The 22,899-nt window shown below is 40.8% G+C and overlaps 1 protein-coding gene across 1 annotated transcript in view; it reads left to right on the top strand.

Annotated features, from left to right (window-relative positions):
• LOC134910984 (proton-coupled folate transporter-like) overlaps nt 1-22,899 on the top strand; it is a 668,553-nt gene that overhangs the window by 531,823 nt on the left and 113,831 nt on the right. Inside the window, exons 6-7 of the mRNA XM_063919378.1 lie at nt 6,673-6,811; nt 15,665-15,748. Of these exons, the coding sequence (XP_063775448.1) occupies nt 6,673-6,811; nt 15,665-15,748 (223 nt within the window). The remainder of the gene's footprint in view (nt 1-6,672; nt 6,812-15,664; nt 15,749-22,899) is intronic.

Here is a 22,899-nt window from a genome sequence, read left to right as displayed (position 1 = left end):
AACAGAAGTGTCATTATTCTAAATTGCAAACAGCCCTTCTTCCTATACTCTCTAGTTTAAAAATGGAGTGATTTCAATACCTTCATTTAGACCTGCTGGGTATAACGTTTTGAGGGTCATTATCCAAAAGGTTTCTCTTCTAGCCAATAACTTGAGTCGATCACCCCCTCGTTTATCTAGTTTCACATTTTCCAACCCCATAAATTTCATTTTGTTTGGATTACTTTTTTGGCAGGTTTTAAAATGTCTAGGGACACTATGATTGTCAAGATTCTTTTTTATGTTTCTATAATGTTCTAAAATACGCAGTTTTAAAATCCTTTTGGTTTTACCCACATACTTTTTTCCACAGCCACATATAAGCATATAGACTACAAAGGTGGTGTTACAATTAATAAATTGTTTAACCTGATATTCTTTTTCTCCTAAACTGTCTCTAAATGTTTGTTTCCCCGTTAGTCCGTGTGTACACATCTTGCAATTACCACAATTAAAGAACCCGTTTTGTTTCTTCAAAAACATGCTGTTTAAAGTGCTGGTTTCCTTAATGGGAGGGAGTTCACTCGGAGCCAAATGATTTTTCAGGGTTTTAGCTCTTCTAAACACCAAACTGGGTTTTTCTGTTATTACTTTACCCAGTATTGGATCAATTTTTAAAATGTGCCAATGCTTCTCCAAGCTGTTACGAATATCATTTATTTTTGCGTTATACTGTGTGACAAATGGACAATCTAATTTTTTTGAATTATCTTTCATATATTCACGATTTTTTTCCCCATACTGAATCAATTGTTTTCTATCTAATAGCCGAGTTTTATTAAGAGCAGAATCTACCAGATGTTTAGGATATCCTTTTTCTTTGAATTTGGCCGCATATATATTCGCCTGATCTTCAAATTTATTTATATCTGTGCAATTGCGTTTTAACCTGAGTAGTTGTGAAAAAGGGAGATTTTTCTTCCACTTATCATGGTGGCAACTATTATAATCTAAGTAGTTGTTACTATCAACTGGTTTAAAATAAGTGCATATATCTACATTATTTCCTTCTTCTGTAATACTGAGATTCAGATCTAAATATTGGATTTGTGTTTTATGTGTATTGTATGTGAAACCCAAATTATATTCATTTATTTGCAGATATTGAACAAAATGGGAGAACGATGTTTCTGAACCCTCCCATACTATTAGCAGGTCGTCTATATATCTCTTAAACAACACAATATGATCTTTATAAGGGTTATTATTATATATACAGTTTTGTTCCCATTCCCCCAAGTATATATTTGCTAGACTTGGGGCACAAACCGTCCCCATCGCCGTCCCACAGCGTTGGATAAAATAATCTCCCAAAAACGTAAAATAATTGTGTTTTAACACAAAGTTCAAACAATCCACAATGAAATCAATTCTTTCACTTTCCATGGACGGATCTCGTGACAACACTGCTCTCACACAGTTAATCCCTTTATCATGAGGTATTGATGTATACAGGGAATTTATGTCTATAGTTCCCCATGTATAACTATCCTTCCATTTAAAAGTGTCAAATATTTGCAAAACAGTCATAGAATCTTTAACATATGATTCCAACAAAGGTACATATTTTTTTAAATAGATATCCACAAACTCTGAAACTCTTGAGGTAAGAGACCCTATGCCCGACACTATCGGGCGACCAGGAGGATTTTCTTTATTTTTATGCAATTTGGGGAGATGATATATTGTGGCTATTCTTGGAGTTTCATTCATTAAATATGAATATTCATCCGGACTTATTATATTATTAGCTTTTCCTTTCTTTAATAAATCAGCTAATAAAGGAATAAATTCTTTAGTGGGGTCCCCATTTATTTTTTCATAAGATACGGGATCTGCTAAAAGTCGTTCCATTTCTTTTATAGTACAAGTAATGAAGAATTAGTGTTCAAACAAGCTGATAAGGGGGGAGGGCTAGTGGTAATGAATAGAAGTAATTATATAAAAGAAATGGAACGACTTATTATTATTATTATTATAATAATATAATAAGTCCGGATGAATATTCATATTTAATGAATGAAACTCCAAGAATAGCCACAATATATCATCTGGTCGCCCGATAGTGTCGGGCATAGGGTCTCTTACCTCAAGAGTTTCAGAGTTTGTGGATATCTATTTAAAAAAATATGTACCTTTGTTGGAATCATATGTTAAAGATTCTATGACTGTTTTGCAAATATTTGACACTTTTAAATGGAAGGATAGTTATACATGGGGAACTATAGACATAAATTCCCTGTATACATCAATACCTCATGATAAAGGGATTAACTGTGTGAGAGCAGTGTTGTCACGAGATCCGTCCATGGAAAGTGAAAGAATTGATTTCATTGTGGATTGTTTGAACTTTGTGTTAAAACACAATTATTTTACGTTTTTGGGAGATTATTTTATCCAACGCTGTGGGACGGCGATGGGGACGGTTTGTGCCCCAAGTCTAGCAAATATATACTTGGGGGAATGGGAACAAAACTGTATATATAATAATAACCCTTATAAAGATCATATTGTGTTGTTTAAGAGATATATAGACGACCTGCTAATAGTATGGGAGGGTTCAGAAACATCGTTCTCCCATTTTGTTCAATATCTGCAAATAAATGAATATAATTTGGGTTTCACATACAATACACATAAAACACAAATCCAATATTTAGATCTGAATCTCAGTATTACAGAAGAAGGAAATAATGTAGATATATGCACTTATTTTAAACCAGTTGATAGTAACAACTACTTAGATTATAATAGTTGCCACCATGATAAGTGGAAGAAAAATCTCCCTTTTTCACAACTACTCAGGTTAAAACGCAATTGCACAGATATAAATAAATTTGAAGATCAGGCGAATATATATGCGGCCAAATTCAAAGAAAAAGGATATCCTAAACATCTGGTAGATTCTGCTCTTAATAAAACTCGGCTATTAGATAGAAAACAATTGATTCAGTATGGGGAAAAAAATCGTGAATATATGAAAGATAATTCAAAAAAATTAGATTGTCCATTTGTCACACAGTATAACGCAAAAATAAATGATATTCGTAACAGCTTGGAGAAGCATTGGCACATTTTAAAAATTGATCCAATACTGGGTAAAGTAATAACAGAAAAACCCAGTTTGGTGTTTAGAAGAGCTAAAACCCTGAAAAATCATTTGGCTCCGAGTGAACTCCCTCCCATTAAGGAAACCAGCACTTTAAACAGCATGTTTTTGAAGAAACAAAACGGGTTCTTTAATTGTGGTAATTGCAAGATGTGTACACACGGACTAACGGGGAAACAAACATTTAGAGACAGTTTAGGAGAAAAAGAATATCAGGTTAAACAATTTATTAATTGTAACACCACCTTTGTAGTCTATATGCTTATATGTGGCTGTGGAAAAAAGTATGTGGGTAAAACCAAAAGGATTTTAAAACTGCGTATTTTAGAACATTATAGAAACATAAAAAATAATCTTGACAATCATAGTGTCCCTAGACATTTTAAAACCTGCCAAAAAAGTAATCCAAACAAAATGAAATTTATGGGGTTGGAAAATGTGAAACTAGATAAACGAGGGGGTGATCGACTCAAGTTATTGGCTAGAAGAGAAACCTTTTGGATAATGACCCTCAAAACGTTATACCCAGCAGGTCTAAATGAAGGTATTGAAATCACTCCATTTTTAAACTAGAGAGTATAGGAAGAAGGGCTGTTTGCAATTTAGAATAATGACACTTCTGTTAGAAAGGCTTTTTAGTCAATTAGAATTAATTGAGGTTTATTTGAACCATTTATATGAGATTTTGAAAGGATTTAAATACGTTTTAATGGTTGAATCATTTTATGTGGCTAATATTAGCTGTTCGTGGTCGGCATTGAATATGGAAATTTATTTTTTATTTAAAGGGGAGCAAATGTGCTTCACGCTGACGCTTTGTTAGACAAATATGTTAATAATGGTATATTTTATGATTGGTTGATTGTTGTTATATAAAAGGAAGGTTGTGCTATGCCAGGCCAACCCTCTGACGAAGTCCATCGTGACGAAACGCGTAGGGGTGTGGCCTGGCGTGAAGGAGCAGACGTCGGTGGTGAGCCCGCTGATTATTGCTGCTGGTGGTATACCCACTCATTTATCTATAAACGTGTATACTTACGGTGGTTGAGACCGCCGCATCTGGTACGTCACTTTTAAGCCAAATATGCTTCAAGAAGTGGAAATAAATTTTGTTTTTAAAAAACTGGGTTATGCACCATGAGGCGGCTCTTTTTCATTCACATTGTAGAAATCTATGTCAGCTGATAGTGGATACTGGCTTAGAGGAGACGCCGATCTCAAAGACCCAGTGTGCAGACGTCGGTGGTGAGCCTGCTGACTGTTTCACTGTTGGTGTTATATCCATTCATTTTTTCTTAAACGTGTATACTTACGGTGGTCAAGACCGCCGCATTCGGTACGTCACTTTTAAACCAAAACATGCAATAAGAAGTGAATTTTCTTCCTTTTTAAAAAATTGGTTTATGCACTATGAGGCGCCCTCTTTCATTTATATTGTAGAAACATATATATATATATATATATATATATATATTGCAGAGGTCATGGGCAGGTAAGATGGAGGAGACCTACTGAGTGCAAGTATTTGGACATTAAATATATATAAATGCATAGAGGGCGGCACTCACGGGTATTTATACACACAAATAAAACGCTACTGTGTCAGTTCACTAGCCTTTTATTTGTTGGTATGAAGACCCATGAGTGTCGCCCTCTAAGCATTTCTAGTACATATGTGGGCTGACTGGGTGTGTAAGAACTTTTAGCCCTGGAGTGCCAGCATTTTGTGATTATATACATATGAAGGTATGATGGGGCAAGCAACAGAGCTTTGGTGGGGGGGGATGGGGAGGACAGTATAGAAGGGGACAGTCAAAGAGGGGGGAAGTGCTGAGTGTGAGTGCGGAGACTTAGGTGGCCCAGCAGTTAAGGTACTGTAATATATATATATATATATATATATATATACAGACACATACCACAGTGTTCACAAATACATGAGTTTTCTTATATACAGTACCCGCACTGAACAGCATATCATCATCCAGGTCCACAGTCAGTATCAGTCCCTCGCCAGCCGCGAGATAAATTCATGCTTGGGTGTACTGTGCAGATTGTTGGGGACCTGTATATGGGACATCACACAGCGCAGAAGTGCGCTGCTGTGCATGATGCTTCTGGTTTCAGTCTGGGAATCTGGACACCGCTGGCTGGGATTGGTGTGGCACACATTTTCCTGCCGCACAAACTGTCTGCTTCCGGCTGCATGCTGAGCTGCCCGATCAGAGCGGAGCTGAGCTTCGATCGCGGTAGCCAGAGCTGCTATCAAGGGGCCACAAACTTCCGCTGGTCCTAGACTTGGAATGCCCCTTAGCATTCCAAATGCCCTAGGCAATTGCCTAGGTTGCCTATAACTAGGGTTGGCTCTGACAGTGTTACAGAAAGCGGGAAAAACAGTACATCATTTCAAACTTGCTTCAATCAAATATTAATAAGCAGTAAATGATCAAATATACTTAGCCACAGATTGCTTCACATGATATGTTTAAATGGTTGTGGTATCCAGGGCCCTGTTCTCACTTCCAGGCTGGATACTATCAGGAGGTTGACTGGCTATGCTGCAGAGTTCACACCAAGACTGAGACTTATTTGGTTAACCCCGTCTGGTGCAGCTTCCTAGCTTATATGACTTGGAGCAAAAAGCCCAGATACTACTAACATTTAAGGATATAACCATATTTAAAGTACACTATTGGCTAAGCAAAGGTTACAAACATTTTCAGCAGTCTCCACCATAAGCTTAACACAAGGGCAGATACAATGGAACAGAAAATAAGAAATTCAGCATACCATAGAACAAAAAACAAGAAGTTCAGTTTAACCAGACATATTACAGCATCACTGATCTTTCCAGTCCTGTCTTTGTGTCAGACGAACAACACATAAGTAATAAAGCAAATAAAAAATGAAGTATTAGACACCATTTTGCTTTTACCAGTACATTGGAAAAACTGAACAACTGTCAAATGGCATGACATTTGTACCATTCACATCCATCCTTTAGTTACCTGCGACAAAAAAAGTGATGTCACTTTTGAACCATAACAGCTATTTCAAATCTGTTTGCAGAAATAAACTTTTCAAAAAAATCTGATGTTGTTTGACATGTAACACGACCCCCTTTTCCATTTGAAAAAACTGACTTAGATTCAAGATGGCCAATTTCAAGACGGTGCCCATGTTCGGTACATACCCTAAAAGATAGCCCACCTCACCCATACCTTACTGGAGTATTCAGTTTTCCCATTTCCTGCACAGTTTTTGAAACAAAAGGGTGTACTGCGACGTTTGAATCACCCTGTATTTACACAATGGTCTCAAATGAATGTAGCACATTATGAAAAATCAACTTCACTCATCTCAATTATATGAAGAAGTAAAACAATATTGAACACATTGAAATATCCATGTAAGCCAAAATCTCTGGATTGTAACAATATATAGTGTGCATCATTGTTATGCACTTTGTACATATGGATTGCTGATACAAAAATAAGCTACATCTTTTAATTTTCTTTTTACAGGGAATATGTTTACTTTGCAGTTTTCATTGGCTTTTAAAACATGTGAAAGAAACGAGCCTCGCCAACATTGGAGTAATCATGAGAACCATTTCTTTTCTGTTGATGGCCTTTTCAACAACAAAATGGATGATATTTCTAAGTAAGAACTAATATTTGTAACATACAGTGCAATAAATGTTTTTAACCCTAGAAATAATTCCATATTATGTGCACACAATAGATTTAGTTTACAATGAACAGACACAGGTGTAATACAAAAAACTGCTCTTTTGTGTACATTGTATTATGCTTTTGTGTTATTCGCTGCACATGAAAATAGTAACTTTCTGCATAGACACAGAATTCAAGAAAGGCCAAATACGTTACAAAAATTTGACTGAATGCATAAATTCAGACACAGATCATATTCAAGATGCAAAACATCTGAATTTTTACTTGCTTTCAGGATGTGCAAATTCTGATTTCCAGTGGGAAATAGGAAAATAATTACATTTTAAAATTAGTTATTTCTTCTCACTGCTGAAGAGTTTTGAATCTTAAATGACATGAGACAAGCAGTTCAAAAAACAGTAATTGAAACATTTCTTCAGCTAGAGAATCGCCTGTATAATAGCTTTGTGCTTAGACATAACTTTGTACAAATGTGGTAATCACTGCATTAAATGATTGCAGCTTACCTCTAGCCTAGCCTACTGTACTGTATGTACAGTAGGCTAGGCTAGCCTACTGTACACATTTTACTCACAGAATAGCAGCTTAACTGCAGCTACTGTATATTTAGGGCAACTCAGACTGAATCTTTGGCGAGCATACATTGGATAACGTGGCTTTCAACATAAACAAAGCCTTGAGTAAACATATGCAGTTTTTAGTGTACACATATATTTGTCCACAAATTGGCAAAAACCTTAAAGAGAGGCATCTTTTTTGTGTTTGGTTATCAGAAAATCACCTATTATGTTTTAGTAATTTAAATGGCTAATGCAATAATATTATATATTTATTTATTTATTTATTTATTTATTTATGTTTGATTTGTTTGTACACTGCTCAAAAAATAAAGGGAACACTAAAATAACACATCCTAGATATGAATGAATGAAATATTCTTATTAAATTCTTTATTCTTTACATAGTTAAATGTGCTGACAACAAAATCACACAAAAATTATCAATGGAAATCAAATTTATTAACCCATGGAGGTCTGGATTTGGAGTCACACTCAAAATTAAAGTGGAAAAACACACTACAGGCTGATCTAACTTTGATGTAATGTCCTGTAAACAAGTCAAAATGAGGCTCAGTAGTGTGTGTGGCCTCCACGTGCCTGTATGACCTGGCACGACCTCCCTACAACGCCTGGGCATGCTCCTGATGAGGTGGCGGATGGTCTCCTGAGGATGGTCAGACCTGGACTAAAGCATCCGCCATCTCCTGGACAGTCTGTGTTGCAACGTGGCGTGGTGGATGAAACGAGACATGATGTCCCAGATGTGCTCAATTGGATTCAGGTCTGGGGAACGGGCGGGCCAGTCCATAGCATCAATGCCTTCGTCTTGCAGGAACTGCTGACACACTCCAGCCACATGAGGTCTAGCATTGTCTTGCATTAGGAGGAACCCAGGGCCAACTGCACCAGCATATGGTCTCACAAGGGGTCTGAGGATCTCATCTCGGTACCTAATGGCAGTCAGGCTACCTCTGGCGAGCACACGGAGGGCTGTGCGGCCCCCCAAAGAAATGCCACCCCACACCATTACTGACACACTGCCAAACCAGTCATGCTGGAGGATGTTGCAGGCAGCAGAATATTCTCCTTGGTGTCTCCAGACTCTGTCACATCTGTCACATGTGCTCAGTGAGAACCTGCTTTCATCTGTGAAGAGCACAGGATGCCAGTGGTGAATTTGCCAATCTTGGTGTTCTCTGGCAAATGCCAAACGTCCTGCAAAGTGTTGGGCTGTAAGCACAACCCCCACCTGTGGACATCGGGCCCTCATACCACCCTCATGGAGTCTGTTTCTGATCGTTTGAGTAGACACATGCACATTTGTGGCTTGCTGGAGGTCATTTTGCAGGGCTCTGGCAGTGCTCCTCCTGTTCCTCCTTGCAGAAAGGCGGAAATAGCGGTCCTGCTGCTGGGTTGTTGCCCTCCTATGGCCTCCTCTACATCTCCTGATGTACTGGCCTGTCTCCTGGTAGCGCCTCCATGCTCTGGACACTACGCTGACAGACACATCAAGCCTTCTTGCCACAGCTCACATTGATGTGCCATCCTGGATGAGCTGCACTACCTGAGCCACTTTTGTGGGTTGTAGACTCCGTCTCATGCTACCACTAGAGTGAAAGCACCGTCAGCTTTCAAATGTGACCAAAACGTCAGCCAGAAAGCATAGGAGCTGAGAAGTGGTCTGTGGTCACCACCTGCAGAACAACTCCTTTATTGGGGGTGTCTTGCTAATTGCCTATAATTTCCACCTGTTGTCTATTCCATTTTTGTTTAAAAACATGTGAAATTGATTGTCAATCAGTGTTGCTTCCTAAGTGGACAGTTTGATTTCACAGAAGTGTGATTGACTTTGAGTTACATTGTGTTGTTTACGTGTTCCCTTTATTTTTTTGAGCAGTATAGTTTCCTGATTGCTACATCTTCTATCTTTGTTTCTCTTTATTGGTCTAAAATAATTAAAAATTGAATATACTCTTATGGTATCCTGATGACAATAGGAAGTTTAGATCAACTTATTGATACAGTTTCATATTTAGAATAGTCTCTGAACTTAAAAAAGATGAACACTGTTCAAATTAAGCTTATTTCATGAGCTCTTTTTTGACCATCAAAAGAAAGAAGATAAGAGCCGAGGCCTTGCTAACTGCAATTGAGCAAAGTAAAGGGGGGTACTCACGGAGCGATATTCTAAGCAATCTGACTAGATTGCTTAGAATATCAGCATGATCGCTCCGTGTGTAGCCCCCTCAGCGATAGCGATGTGCGGCCCCACACATCGCTATCACTGCTGCTAGATTGGCCTGCATGCAGGCCAATCGAGCGGGTCGCTCACTTCACCCGCTGGGTGAAATGAGTGCCCCCCCGCCCCCCCCGTCTCCCCCCGCACGCTCAGCACAGATCGCGCTGTGCTGAGCGCCAGGAGAGATGTGTGCTGAGCGGTTCACTCAGCACACATCTCTCCTGCTTTGGCCCGTGGGTACTGGGCTTTACAGATTGTCCACTATTCATATTTAAGGTGAACAATACCTGAAACATGGTGCATTCAAATTGTACAAGACAGAGCTTGTTCAGCTTTCATAATCCCTGTAATAGAAACTGACCATCTGTGTACCCCAGAGTGCACCACAAGGGGGTGCTCTGCAGCAGCCATTGAAAAGAGGACAAAAGAGTAAAATGAAGAAAATGAAAGAGAAGTACAAAGATCAGGATGATGAAGATCGAGAACTTATTATGCAGTTGCTCGGGTCCGCAGGGTCCAGCAAGGAAGAGAAGGTAAAAAAGGGAAAGAAAGGAAAGACAAAGGAGGAAATAGCAAAGAAACAGCCACATAAGGGAAAAGGTGGAAGTGGGCCTATGAAGAAAGATGGGTCTGGATTTACAGAGGTCTTTATAACACAAGATTTACAAGACATTACATTAGAGGAGCAGCAGGATGACAAGGATGATGCGGATCAGGAAGCTCCTGGATCAGAGGAAGCCGAGAATCTTTTGGACTCCCTGACGGAACAGCCAGACCCAGAAGACATTCTGCTTTTCTCTGTGCCAGTCTGTGCACCTTAAACTGCTATGACCAATTATAAGTATAAAGTTAAACTAACTCCAGGAACACAAAAGAAAGGAAAAGCTGCTAAAACAGCATTGAACAGTTTCATGCACTCTAAGGAAACCTCATCCAGAGAGAAGGATTTACTGCGCAGCGTCAAGGACAGGGACCAAGATAGGAATAGACACAGAGGGGTAAATTTACTAAGATTCGTATTTTCCTGTTTGAGGTCAAAGTTCAATCACGAATGACATCGAAAGTGTAAATATGCAACTTTTTGAATTGATTACGACTAATTTACTAAGCTGCCGTATTCTGCATTTTCGGGTTTTCCGATGTCGATGTCATTCGTTTTTTTTGGCAGTGTTTTACGTGAGTGACTTGTAAAACACTGGGAACTTTCAGGTCAGCGGTTGACCGAAAGTGACCTCACCGCTGACCTGAAAGTTCCCACCATTGGTTACAATGGAGCACATAGGCGCTACATTGTAACACTGCCGTGTGCCGCCTGTCATACAGTACAGGAGCACACAGCCGATCAGGAGGGTGCCACAACGTGGCACTCCCTGATTGGCTGAAGAAACCCACTTAGACATCAGTCAGAGTGGGTTTCTGGCATTCGGGGAAAGGGGGCCCATGTGAAAACATGGGTCCCCTTTCAGTTCGTGGTCGGGTATTCGTTTTTTTATTTTTTCAAGTACGTGGATTACAAAAGGATTTACCGAGGAGCCTTCAACCATGGATTATGTGAGTATAATTTTTTCTACAGGTACACCATGGATTCTACTGGAGAAGAGGACCGACCTGCGTGGGAACATAAGGTAAGTATGTGTATATGGAGGTGTGGATGGATGTATTAAAGTTATACTTTCAAGGTGTGTGTGTAATGTCTTTATTGGGATATTTTTTTAGTAGTAGTACTACAGGTAACAGCGGGCCCATTTTTCCGCCGCATGCTGGTACTTGTGGTTCTCCAAGTACCAGCTTGCAGGGGAGGCTTGTTGGGCCTTGTAGTACTGCTACTAAAAACAATATCAATCACTTTTCACAAAGGCTATCAGCCCCCCATCCGCAGCCCATTGGATGGGGGGGACAGCCTCGGGCTTCACCCCTGGCCCTTGGGTGGCTGGGGGGGGACCCCTTGATTGAAGGGGTCCCCACTCCCCCAGGGTACCCCGGCCAGGGGTGACTAGTTGGATATTTGATGCCACGGCCGCAAGGCACTGTATAAAAGTGACCCCCGGCTGTGGCATTATCTGTCCAGCTAGTGGAGCCCGGTGCTGGTTTCAAAAATACGGGGGACCCCTACTCTTTTTGTCCCCCGTATTTTTGGAACCAGGACCAGGCGCAGAGCCCGATGCTGGTTGCTTAAATATGGGGGAACCCCTGTCCATTTTTTCCCCATATTTCTGCAACCAGGATCAGCTCAAAGAGCCCAAGGCTGGTTTGCCTTAGGAGGGGGGACCCCACGCAATATTTTTTCAGAAAATTTAGAACATTTCCACCCCCTTCCCACTGAAAAACATGCACGGATCTCATGGATCCGTGCATGCCTATACAAACACGGGATAAAAAAGTAGGTCTGTTTTTTTTAGCACTTTTTCACGATTTGTATTTTATCACGGCAGTGTTTGGCTATTGTCGGCAGTGTTTGTGTTTTGCACTTTTTAGTAAATTCCCGATTTCTACCAAATTGCAGGCGTATTTGACCGATGGTGTATTGATTCGTGATTTTTTCCTAGGACTTCCAAAATATTACGAATGCCCTCATCACTGCCGTGATTTTTCCTTAGTAAATTACCGAGATGACACTTTGAAGAAAAAACGGCATCTCGGTCAAAATCGTGACCTTAGTAAATATACCTCATAGAATGGCGTCAAAAGCAAGATTGGCAGAGTCGTCCTCGCTGGGATGTAGTAAGAGAATCGGGCCGACGATTGACCGATCAATTCCATGCTCCGAAAGGCACTGTATGTCAACAGACCTCCGAAAGAGTGGAGAGAGTAGATCTACCATGGAAGGAACGACCCAGGAAAGCAGGACCAAGACTGGTGTGGCAGAGTCAAGTCGGAGTGATGGGTGTACCATCTGGTGGGGATGATCGAAGAACCAGAACAAGAAAGATGACAGGCCAAGTATTGTGGTTTAGTGCAACGCGTGGTTACGGCTTCATAAGGAGAACAGACACTAAGAGAACCATATATGTTCACTATACGGGCATTCAGAAGACCCATCAGAACAATTACTTCCGAAGCCTAGGTAGCGGGGAATGGGTTGAATTTGAATTGACCAATGGAAAAAGGGGCGTTAAGGCCATCAACGTCACAGGTCCTAATGGCGTTCCAGTGCAAGGCAACAGACATGCCAGAGAGCATAACCGGTATTGGCGCTGTCCGCAGTATAGAAAGCCTCCACTCTACTACCAGCAAGACTACTGGGACAGCGGAAGCAGAGAGGAACCAAGAGACTGTAATAGTGAGACCGGTAGACCTAACACCAATCCTCCTCGACCTGAACGTATACCCCGACCACCCGAACCTGAAGTCCCAAAGCAAAGGAAAATGCTTGACACAAGTGAGAGACCGGTTGTGAAAGGTCAGAGTGAGACAGTGCAGCAGTGCCTTCAAAATGTGATAAAGCCTCAGATTTCTCCTCAACCAAAACGAGAGTACATCCCAAAAAGGCAAGACGCAGATTACCGTGCAGCAAATTTCGAGCAAACAGATGCCGGTGCGACTGACCAGAAAAGGGACACTGAAGCAGTGGTCCACATGGCCATGACAAAGATAGTGGAACCCGTGGAATCCAGAAGTCCGGAGCCAGCAATGCCATCGTCTGAACCCAAGCCCCAGGCAGAGACCCCACAGGCAGCTGAGAAGGCTGAGGCCCATTCCACGGAAGAGAAGCCTGTAATGGATAGTGAGTACAGGACCATAACGGGAGAAGAATTCGCCTTCAGGATACAGCAGGCTATACGAAGATCAATGAGATGCGTTAAAGGTGCACCACATGCTCGTTGCAGATCGCACGCCGTGATATAGAGTACCACCCATGTACACCATTGAAGAACCCGTACCGCAGAGGGATCGGAGTCCTGTGGCGGAGGGATGGGGTCCCTGGGATGGACATACCCTAGCTATTTAACAAGAGTAAAAGTAGAAAGGTATAACTGTTCAGGTTTAACTTGTTGGCATCTAATTATTTGCATGTATTGGGAGTTCAAAGACTGTGGTGTAGGACTTTAATCCATTACAGTATGCGTGGGGACACGCATAATTTCAGCGTGTGAACATGTGATACCCGCGTTTGGGGTACCCCTTCTGCAGTTAAACCAGTTGCAGATGCACTGTGAGGATTAAAATCCTTTTTACACTGGTTGCTAAGCAACTATGGCAACCAGGAGAGGAATATGTATAGCACTAGGACCCTGGGCTTTCCATCAGGATCCCTGCAGAGCGAGAAGCTGGGAGCGCTCTGATTGGCCATGTTGTGTGGGGAGAGAAGCAGGAAGGAGAGCTGCAGTGAGCAGACAGAGAGAGCATGGCTTTGGAACAGGAGGCAGTGTGTCATGCGTGGGTGTGAAGAGCTGTACGCGGAGGTCTGGAGGCGCGCTGCGCTGGGAAAGACTGGGCATCGAGAGACGGCTGTCATCCTGAAGAGCAGCAGTGAGAAGTGACCGGCAGGAGCTGGCAACAGCAGCAGATAATGCAGGTACGCTTAGCCACCTACCACACAGGTTCACCAAGTCTGCTCCTTTTTTATCTAAATACAGTATGAGAAAATAAAACAGATTTCAGAAACATTCAATAAATTAGATTATAAAACCTACTATTTAGAATAAACATACAGTATATTATATACTGCATAGTAAGTCCTCTTGTGTACCCCATAAACATGTACTGTGACTGCTGCTGATTTGTGTCTTCCCAAAATCCTGGGACTCTAATTTATTATTATAATATACTATAGCAATAAAGTCATAATAGCTTTCTGATGTTCGGTGATGTCAAATATTACATTTTTATTACCTCCTTTTTACTATATTAAGGCTGGTTAATGGTGGGTGAATTTATGCCAGTACATTTTAAACACAGTGCTTTTTAAGGCTGTAATCATTCTTTCAGCTTCTCTCTTGAGCTTTTGTGCTGACATCAGCTTCGTGACAATGTATCATTGTTTCTCAATCATGAATATTGCTGAGTTGATGATCATTCTAGCTATTAAAATGAAAATGTGACCTTGTATAAAAGAAATCTCTTCTGTAACTTGTTAAATTTGGTTAATCGGCTGAACTAAATGGAACACATTTTAAATGGATCTTGCAGGCAAAATTAAATGACCGAAATTGACTATATTCAGAATAACATCTACAGCCCCAGATAGGGTATTCCACTGAAAAAGTAGTAAAGGGTATGCCACTTACATTCACAAAAAAGTAGAGATGAGCGGGTTTGGTTTTACTCGGATTTACTCGGTTTTCAAAACAGCATCTTATTGGCTCATGGATGTCTCTTGTTTTGGATAGCCAATAAGATGCCATTTTGAGAACTAAGTAAAACCTGAACTCGCTCAACTCTACAAAAAAATGTTGCAAATATGAAGGAAAGGTGAACAGCCAGTACACTTGTATACTGTTATGAGAAAGATAAATTATAATGAATATTCAAGGTGTTCCATCATCATACAAAGACAGAAGGCCTAGATCAATATATTTCTCCAAGGCATATCCGCATGTTATTGTCTTGCCCTTTCATATAGGCATCATAGGTTAGCCTATGTAACCTAAGTCATACTAACCTACTTTTTGTCCCTCCTGGAATGGCAAGTGAGGTAGACATGATTATGCATTGATGATACACATCTCATTATCAGGGCCCTGTCCACATCACACAAAAAAAAGAGAAACAGGATCTGGGAGGGTGGCTGTAATTCAACAGTCCCTTGTACATTCTGGAAGATGAGGAAAGTATTCCCTAGGGGCAAGTTACCTACTTTCATGTCCTTGGCTGTATTTTTGCATTATCGTCACCTAGAGAAAGTTGGGGAGTTGGTTGGTTTTCTTGTCTTCATTTTGTCTACAATGCAGTGATAATCAGTACTATTAGCAATTTCATATTGTATCAAGGGCTCCTAAAGTTATTTACATAATTTCTTTATTATATATTTGTAGTTGAAAGTGATTGTGCATCTCAAAATATGTTTTTCCATGTTTTATAGGTGGTATATTACATGCACCAAGTGGATACACTGTAGCTGTTCTACGATCATTGTCCTCTAAAATAGCTCATCCAAATGAACAAGGTAAAATCAATGCATAAATTGTTTCTTTATATTTCATGCTCTACTTCAGTTTTTTTTTTAGCTTTTTGGAAACTGATGTACAGTATGGTGTTCTGTTTCCTTTTTTAAAATAGCATCCACACCAATGGTTTAACTTCTGGTGCCATGTGCTGTGGTGGGGTGGGGATGCTAAGAGGAAGAAGTCAAAGGCACATCCTGAATACTGGAGACTGCAACCTAGGGTGCCCTGTGTTTGTAGTCTGTGGAGCTTTGCAATTTCCTAAAAAAAGTTGACCTCTATGTGGAAATTAGTTTTGGACGTAGAACCCTCTAAACAACCAAATTGAACTTACATTTAAGACAAATAGATAAATACAATATGTTGTTGTACACTATGTCGACAAAAGTGATTGGATGCCACCATGCAAGAGAAATGGTGTGCTTTGGCAGCAGACACATGTTCATGAAGTTACAAAATGGGTAGAGGGACAATGATTAGATCAAATGATAATGAATGGCTTGCCAGAAGCAGCTAACCATGTTTTAAAAGAGGATCATTGCATGGCTACTCGATCGGAGGTACAGATGTATCCACTTACACCTTTTCTAATTTACTCAATTTGGTATGCCATGCATAGCACGGGTAAGCTATTTTCTAGATGCAGTTAATGGATGAATTTTATAATTTTTGTGTGCCATAATAGAATTCTGTATGTATAAAGTAGCTTATTAATGAAGCAAATTAAGAAAAATCACAAAGCATGGCTACATTTCTGAGTATATGGCATGCCAAACCATGCCATACATGGCAGGATACAGGAAAAGTGTATATGGACACATCTGTATGTGTGAGAAGCATTACAGATGTTAGGAAGTTCCTAAATCCATTGTGTCTTTTGTCATCAATGTGTGGAAGAAGAATTGCAGTAATGCACCTTGTCCTGGAAGACCCACAAAGCTGCAACCCAGGGACTGAAGAGTGCTAAAAAGGGAGCAGAGATAGAACAGGGGTTGTCTCATGAATTCCTTCACACATGAATTTCAAATGACCACTAATGTCAATACCAGTTTTGTCAAGAAATCTTTGTAGGGAGAATAGAAGCCCGCCTCCCTTTTAAAAAAATTAAAAAAATTAAGCTTGTTAAAGCACAGGAAAAAAACAACTGTGCGTTCAGAGATATCACAAATCCCCAAGGAGAGTCCGAGTGTGTCCACGGTTGTGATGTCTAGGCATGACCTTCCCGAAACTGTATGGAAAGAGGAGGCTCCTACCACCATTTGCACACCCCCTGCAAGTGCTGGGAAGAGCACCACCAGTCCAGTTGCTGATTTTGAGATTGAGGATGTCACTGTAGACGTACACCGGGATGAGTAGGATATTGGTGTAGCTAGGGCTGAGGAGGATGTTGACGATGAGGATTCTGATGGTGATGTGGTTTGTTTGAATAAGGCACCAGTGGAGACAGTTGTTGGCCATGGGATGAAAAAACCCATTGTCATGCCTGGGCAAAATACCAAAAAAGCCACCTCTTCGGTGCGGAATTATTTTTCCACAAATCTGGACAACAGATGTCAAGCTGTGTATTGCCTTTGTCAATCCATAAAAGTAGGGGTAATGATGTTAACCACCTAGGAACATCCTCCCTTATACGTCACCTGCAGCGCATTCATCAGAAGTCATTGTCAAGTTCAGAAATTTTGTGTAAGAGCGTAAGCAGTCCACTGACACCTAAATCCGTTCTTCCTGTTGTACCCAAGCTCCTGCAAGCCACACCACCAACTCCCTGACTGAATAGGAAATTGATGTTGAGGAACATGGGTAGTCCTGCAGGCCATGTCACTGGCAACACTGACGAGTCCTCTCCTAACCAGGATTCCTCCGGAGGATCCTTGAGTGGTACGCCTTCTGCTGCTGCTGCTGTTGTGCTGCTGTTAGTCGATCGTCATCCCAGAGGGAGAGTCGAAAGACCACTTGTACTACTTCAATTAAGCAATTGACTGTCTAACAGTCCTTTGCTAGGAAGATGAAATATGACAGCAGTCACCCTGTTGCAAAGCGTATTACTGAGGCCATAACAACTATGTTGGTGTTATACGTGCATCCAGTATCTGCCATTAGTGCAGTGGGATTTAGATAGTTGATGGACTTACTGTGTCCCTGGTACCAAATCCTGTCTAGATTCCACTTTAATAAGAAAGCAAATCCCGGACTATACAGGGACTATACAGGGACATTAAGAAAAGTGACCTCATTGACCTGAAAAATGCTGTTGTACCAGAGTGTCCACTTAATCCACGGACATGTGGACAAGTGCAGCAGGGCAAACTAAGGACTACTTGACTGTGACAGCCCACTGGGTAGATGTATTGCCCCCCGCAGCAACAACAGCAGTGGCACCAGTAGCAGCATCTCACAATCGTCAACTCATTCCTAGACAGGCCACGCTCTGTATCACCGGTTTCCATAAGAGCACACCACTGATAACTTCTTACGGAAACTGAGGGACATCATCGCACAATGGCATACACCACTTAGACTCTACTGGGTTTTTCGTGATAATGGACAATGCCAACAATATTGTGCATGCATTATTCCAGCATGTCCCATGTTTTGCAGATACAATTAATTTGGTGGTGCAGAATTTTTTGAAAAATGACAGGGGCATGCAGGAGATGCTGTCGGTTGCCCAAAAAATTGTGGGCCACTTTTGACATTCAGCGACTGCGTGCCAAAGACTGGAGTGCCAGCAAACACTCCTGAACCCGCCCTTCCATCACTTGAAGCAAGAGGTGTTAACGAGGTGGAATTCAACACACTATATACTTCAGAAGATGGAGGAGCAGCAAAAGGCCATTCAAGTTTATAAATTCACCTACGATATAAGCAAAGGAGGGGGAATACCCCTGACTCAAGCACAGTGGAGAATGATTTCCGTGTTGTGCAAGGTTCTCCAACCCTTTGAACTTGCCACACGTGAAGTCAATTCAGACACTGAAAGCTTGAGTCAGGTCATTCCCCTCATCAAGCTTTTGCAGAAGCAGCTTTAGAAACTGAAGGAGGAGCTATGACAGAGCAATTCCGCTAAGTATGCGGGACTTGTGGATGGAACCCTTCATTTACTTTGCCAGGATTCAAGGGTGGATAATCTGTTGAAATCAGAGTACTACATTTTGGTCACCGTGCTTGATCCTAGGTTTAAAGTCTACGTGTACCTCTCTTTCCGGCAGACACAAGTCTGCAGAGGTTCAAAGACCTGCTGGTGAGAAAATTGTCAACTGAAGCAGAACGTGACCCATCAACAGCTCCTCCTTCATTTTCTCCTGCAACTGGGGCTGCAAGGAAAAGGATACAATTTCCGAGCCCACCCACTGGTGGTGATGCAGGGCAGTCAGGAGCAAGTGTTGACATCTGGTCCAGACTGAAGGAGCTGCCAACAATTACTGACATGTCTACTGTCACTGCATATGATGCTGTCACCATTGAAAGAATGGTGGAGGATTATATTGGTGACAGCATCCAAGCAGGCACGTCAGACAGTAGTATGCATACTGGCAGGAAAAAGAGGCAATTTGTAGGTCCTTGCACAAACTGGCTTTATTTTACCTAAGTGACCCCCCCTCCAGTTTGTACTCCCAAAGAGTGCTTAGTGCAGCCGGCAACTTTGTTAGTGATCGGCGTAGGAGGTTACTTCCAGAAAATGTGGAGAAGATGATGTTCATCAAAATTAATTATAAATTCCTCCATGAAGACCTTTACCAGCAATTTCCTCCATAAAGTACACAGGGACCTGTGATGGTAGATTCCAGTAGGGACAAGTTAATACTCTGTGAGGATGAGGATGTACAAACTGAAAGCGGTGAGGAATCAAAGGATGAGGATGACATCTTGCCTCTGTAGAGACAGTTTGTGCAAGGAGAGATTAATTGCTTCTTTTTTGGTGGGGGGATTAATTGCTTCCTTTTTTTGTGGGGACCTAAACAAAGCAATAATTTCAGCCACAGTCGTGTGGCAGACCTTGTAGCTGAAATGATTGGTTTGTTAAAGTGTGCATGTCCTGTTTATACAACATAAGGTTGGGTGGGTGGGAGGGCCCAAGGACAATTCCATCTTGCACCTATTATTTTTTTCTTTGCATTATGTGCACTTTAGGGCCTAGTTTTTATAACTGCCATCCTGTCTGCCACTGCAGTGCCACTCCTAGATGGGCCAGGTGTTTGTGCCTGTCGCTTAGCTTAGTCATCCAGCAACCTCGGCGCAACCTTTAGGCCTAAAAACAATATTGTGAGGTGTGTGGTGTTCAGAATAGACTGGAAATAAGTGGAAATGGATCTTATTGAGGTTAATAATACCGTAGGATCAAAATTACCCCAAAAATCGGTGATTTTAGCTGTTTAAAAAAAAAAAAATCAAAAATCATCCAGATCCAAAACCAAAACCCGAAAGAGTGGTTTGGCAAAAACCAATCCAGGTCCAAAACATGAGCGGGGATCTAGATCCAAAACCAAAACACAAAACACGAAAAGTGTCCGCCGCACATCTCTAGTTATAATCTACAGTACTTAAACAATATTTGCATTTTAATGCAAGGTACATATTATTATACTCTTTAGATGTGGATGATTATTTTTAGTTGAAATTTATATCTTATCTTAAGGCTTAAATAAAACTAGCTCTGTACTGCAATACTGATTCTAAGGTGAAAGCCAAACATAAAATATTAAGATAAATGCAGTGTTCACTTATAATTTCGCAGTGCAGGTCTGTCTAAAATAAAATGAATCTGACTTTTCCTTTTTTTACTTACAATACACTTCCATCTGATGGAGGACATTGATAAGAAGGGTCAAATTTAGCAATATATATGTACACAATAAAGCTTTCAGTAGCATCACCAGTAACGCCATGTGTCAAGTTGAAATAAGAAAATCCTTTGTAAATATTTCTTGTTGTCTAGGAGACTGTAATCAAATACTATATAACATGAACATAACATGCGGTTCTTAGTGCACATTTACATCAAACTGAACATATTGGGCGGGATGTACTAATGTTCATCGCCACCCTGTGCCACGATGCTGATTGCATATGTACTTACATATGCGGTTAGCATTGCGGAAGACAGCTCTCCTGATAAGAGCTGTCCTCCGCGATGCGCAGTGCCAGCCTGACTTCTGGGAGTCAGCCTGCGCATGCGCAAAGTGACAGGTGGTGACCACAAGGCATGCTGGGAGGGATCCGATCAGGAGAAGCACACAGTCTTCTATGGGGTTTCGCCAGCAAAAGCTGGTGAACCCCGCCGCGGTGCTCACCTGCCGACTGGGGGATAGTACATCAAGAAAATGCAGTAAACAGTGTTTACCACATGTTACGCTTACTACATCCCACTCACTGTTCGTCTGTCTATAGCCTCCATGAACTTTATCACTCTGTGGGAATAAATTAAGTTTAGGATCTACAATGTGGGTAGAGGCACCAACAGCAGCCAGGATTGTGTATTGAAGTGATTGCAAATAGACACTGGTGATGAATAGTCTTGTCTAGGGGATTTATTTACCTTTGAGATAGTAGGAAGATCAAAGATATAATGCTGATCTATGGGAAGCACAGTCAGCTGGAATTCAGAAAGAGATGAAGGATTGGACTGATATCCTCTCAAAGGCCAGTATGCTTTACCTACCACCAGGCGATGAAAACTTTTGCATCCCTTACAGACTCTTGCCACACAAATGTGATGTAGAAATGGATGAATGCCATCACAATATACTATTTGATATAGTGCTGTAAATAATTTAAACTGGAACTTTCAAATTTGAGGAACCGAGAAAAAATGTATATGTTGTAACAGATTTAAAAAATATAAACTTACAACTTATTTTGAAAAATACAGTATATGGCTATAAAAATTCTCTAAGCAGATATATCCTCCTTATTTTCAATACTACCCGTGAGGCTTGTATTACCAAACATTATTTAATCTTACATATTGTATTTGATGAATATTATACAATTTGAGATTTGGCTATGAGACCACGTTGTGCCATAAATATATTTAAAAAAAAAAGTGCATTATGTCATGAAGCCATTGTCTGGGACGTGGATTGGCTAGTACTAGGATACTCTCAAACTCCTTTTCATCATATCAAATACACAGTATGCACAACATATACAGTAGGTATGTATAGTTACTTATTCATTAGCAGTACATTGTGAAGCGGGGCATAGCTTCCAAATATTCTTGCAGTCCTGACTTAGGGGAACAGTCAATCAAAATTGGGAATACCCGACTAGAAATGAGGTCTCTTGGCAGACTGTCCTGTTGCTTTAATTACCAGTTGCTGCTTATCTGGAGCCTGGAATTTTGGAACCCTGGGATAAGTACATGAAATATTAAGTGTAAAATTTAGTGAATATCTAGGCATCTCCCTTCTCAACCAGTCTAATAGCACCCTTATTTAATAATAGATTTCTCTACCTGTAACTAGTCATGAATTACTAGCATGCACATTTGAGTTAGGCTTATTTCCCTACAACCAGCAACATCATCACCATTAACTTAAAAGCCCATGTCACCATCCATGACCCTTTCCTTGCCCCACACTTTTGATATTTCTTTAGCTGTGCAGAGGTTTGCTTACTCTTCATGTGGAATGGAGTGCCTTTTAGCTGGTGGCCTATAATCAGCAGGGGAAGGTGATTACATACAGTGGGAAAGAGAATAAAGAAACTGATGTATAGATGCAGCCACAAGCAGTAGAGTGTCTGGTCCAGGAAAAAGAATAGACTGTCTGGAGTGGGAAATGCTGGGCAACTAGAACCCCTCCTTATATGTGTCTGGGAAATGATGTCTATACGTTTTCAAGATGTTGACCATTCTCTTTATAGATAAGCATGGATTCAAAAGCACTAAGAATATTCACTGAACAAAAACCAATAATTGTGAAAAACATATAAGTGCTGGGTTAGACTGCATACTGTACATTATTTCATCTTAAAATCCATCTATTGAACTTGGATGTTCAAATATACCATAGAAGACAAGGTGATAGTTGGGGAGTGGCTATGCATATTTACTCCAAATTTAAAAAAAAGGGCTAATTGATACTGGATCGCTTCAGTGGCAGTGATCGCAGTCTGAATCCTTTTGTGGAGTGCACACGCGCACCCCGGTAGC

This window comes from Pseudophryne corroboree, chromosome 4 (assembly GCF_028390025.1).
Source record: "Pseudophryne corroboree isolate aPseCor3 chromosome 4, aPseCor3.hap2, whole genome shotgun sequence".
NCBI lineage: Eukaryota > Metazoa > Chordata > Amphibia > Anura > Myobatrachidae > Pseudophryne > Pseudophryne corroboree.
The sequence above is the reverse complement of the archived record's forward strand: the minus strand, read 5'-3'. Positions and strand labels throughout refer to the sequence as shown.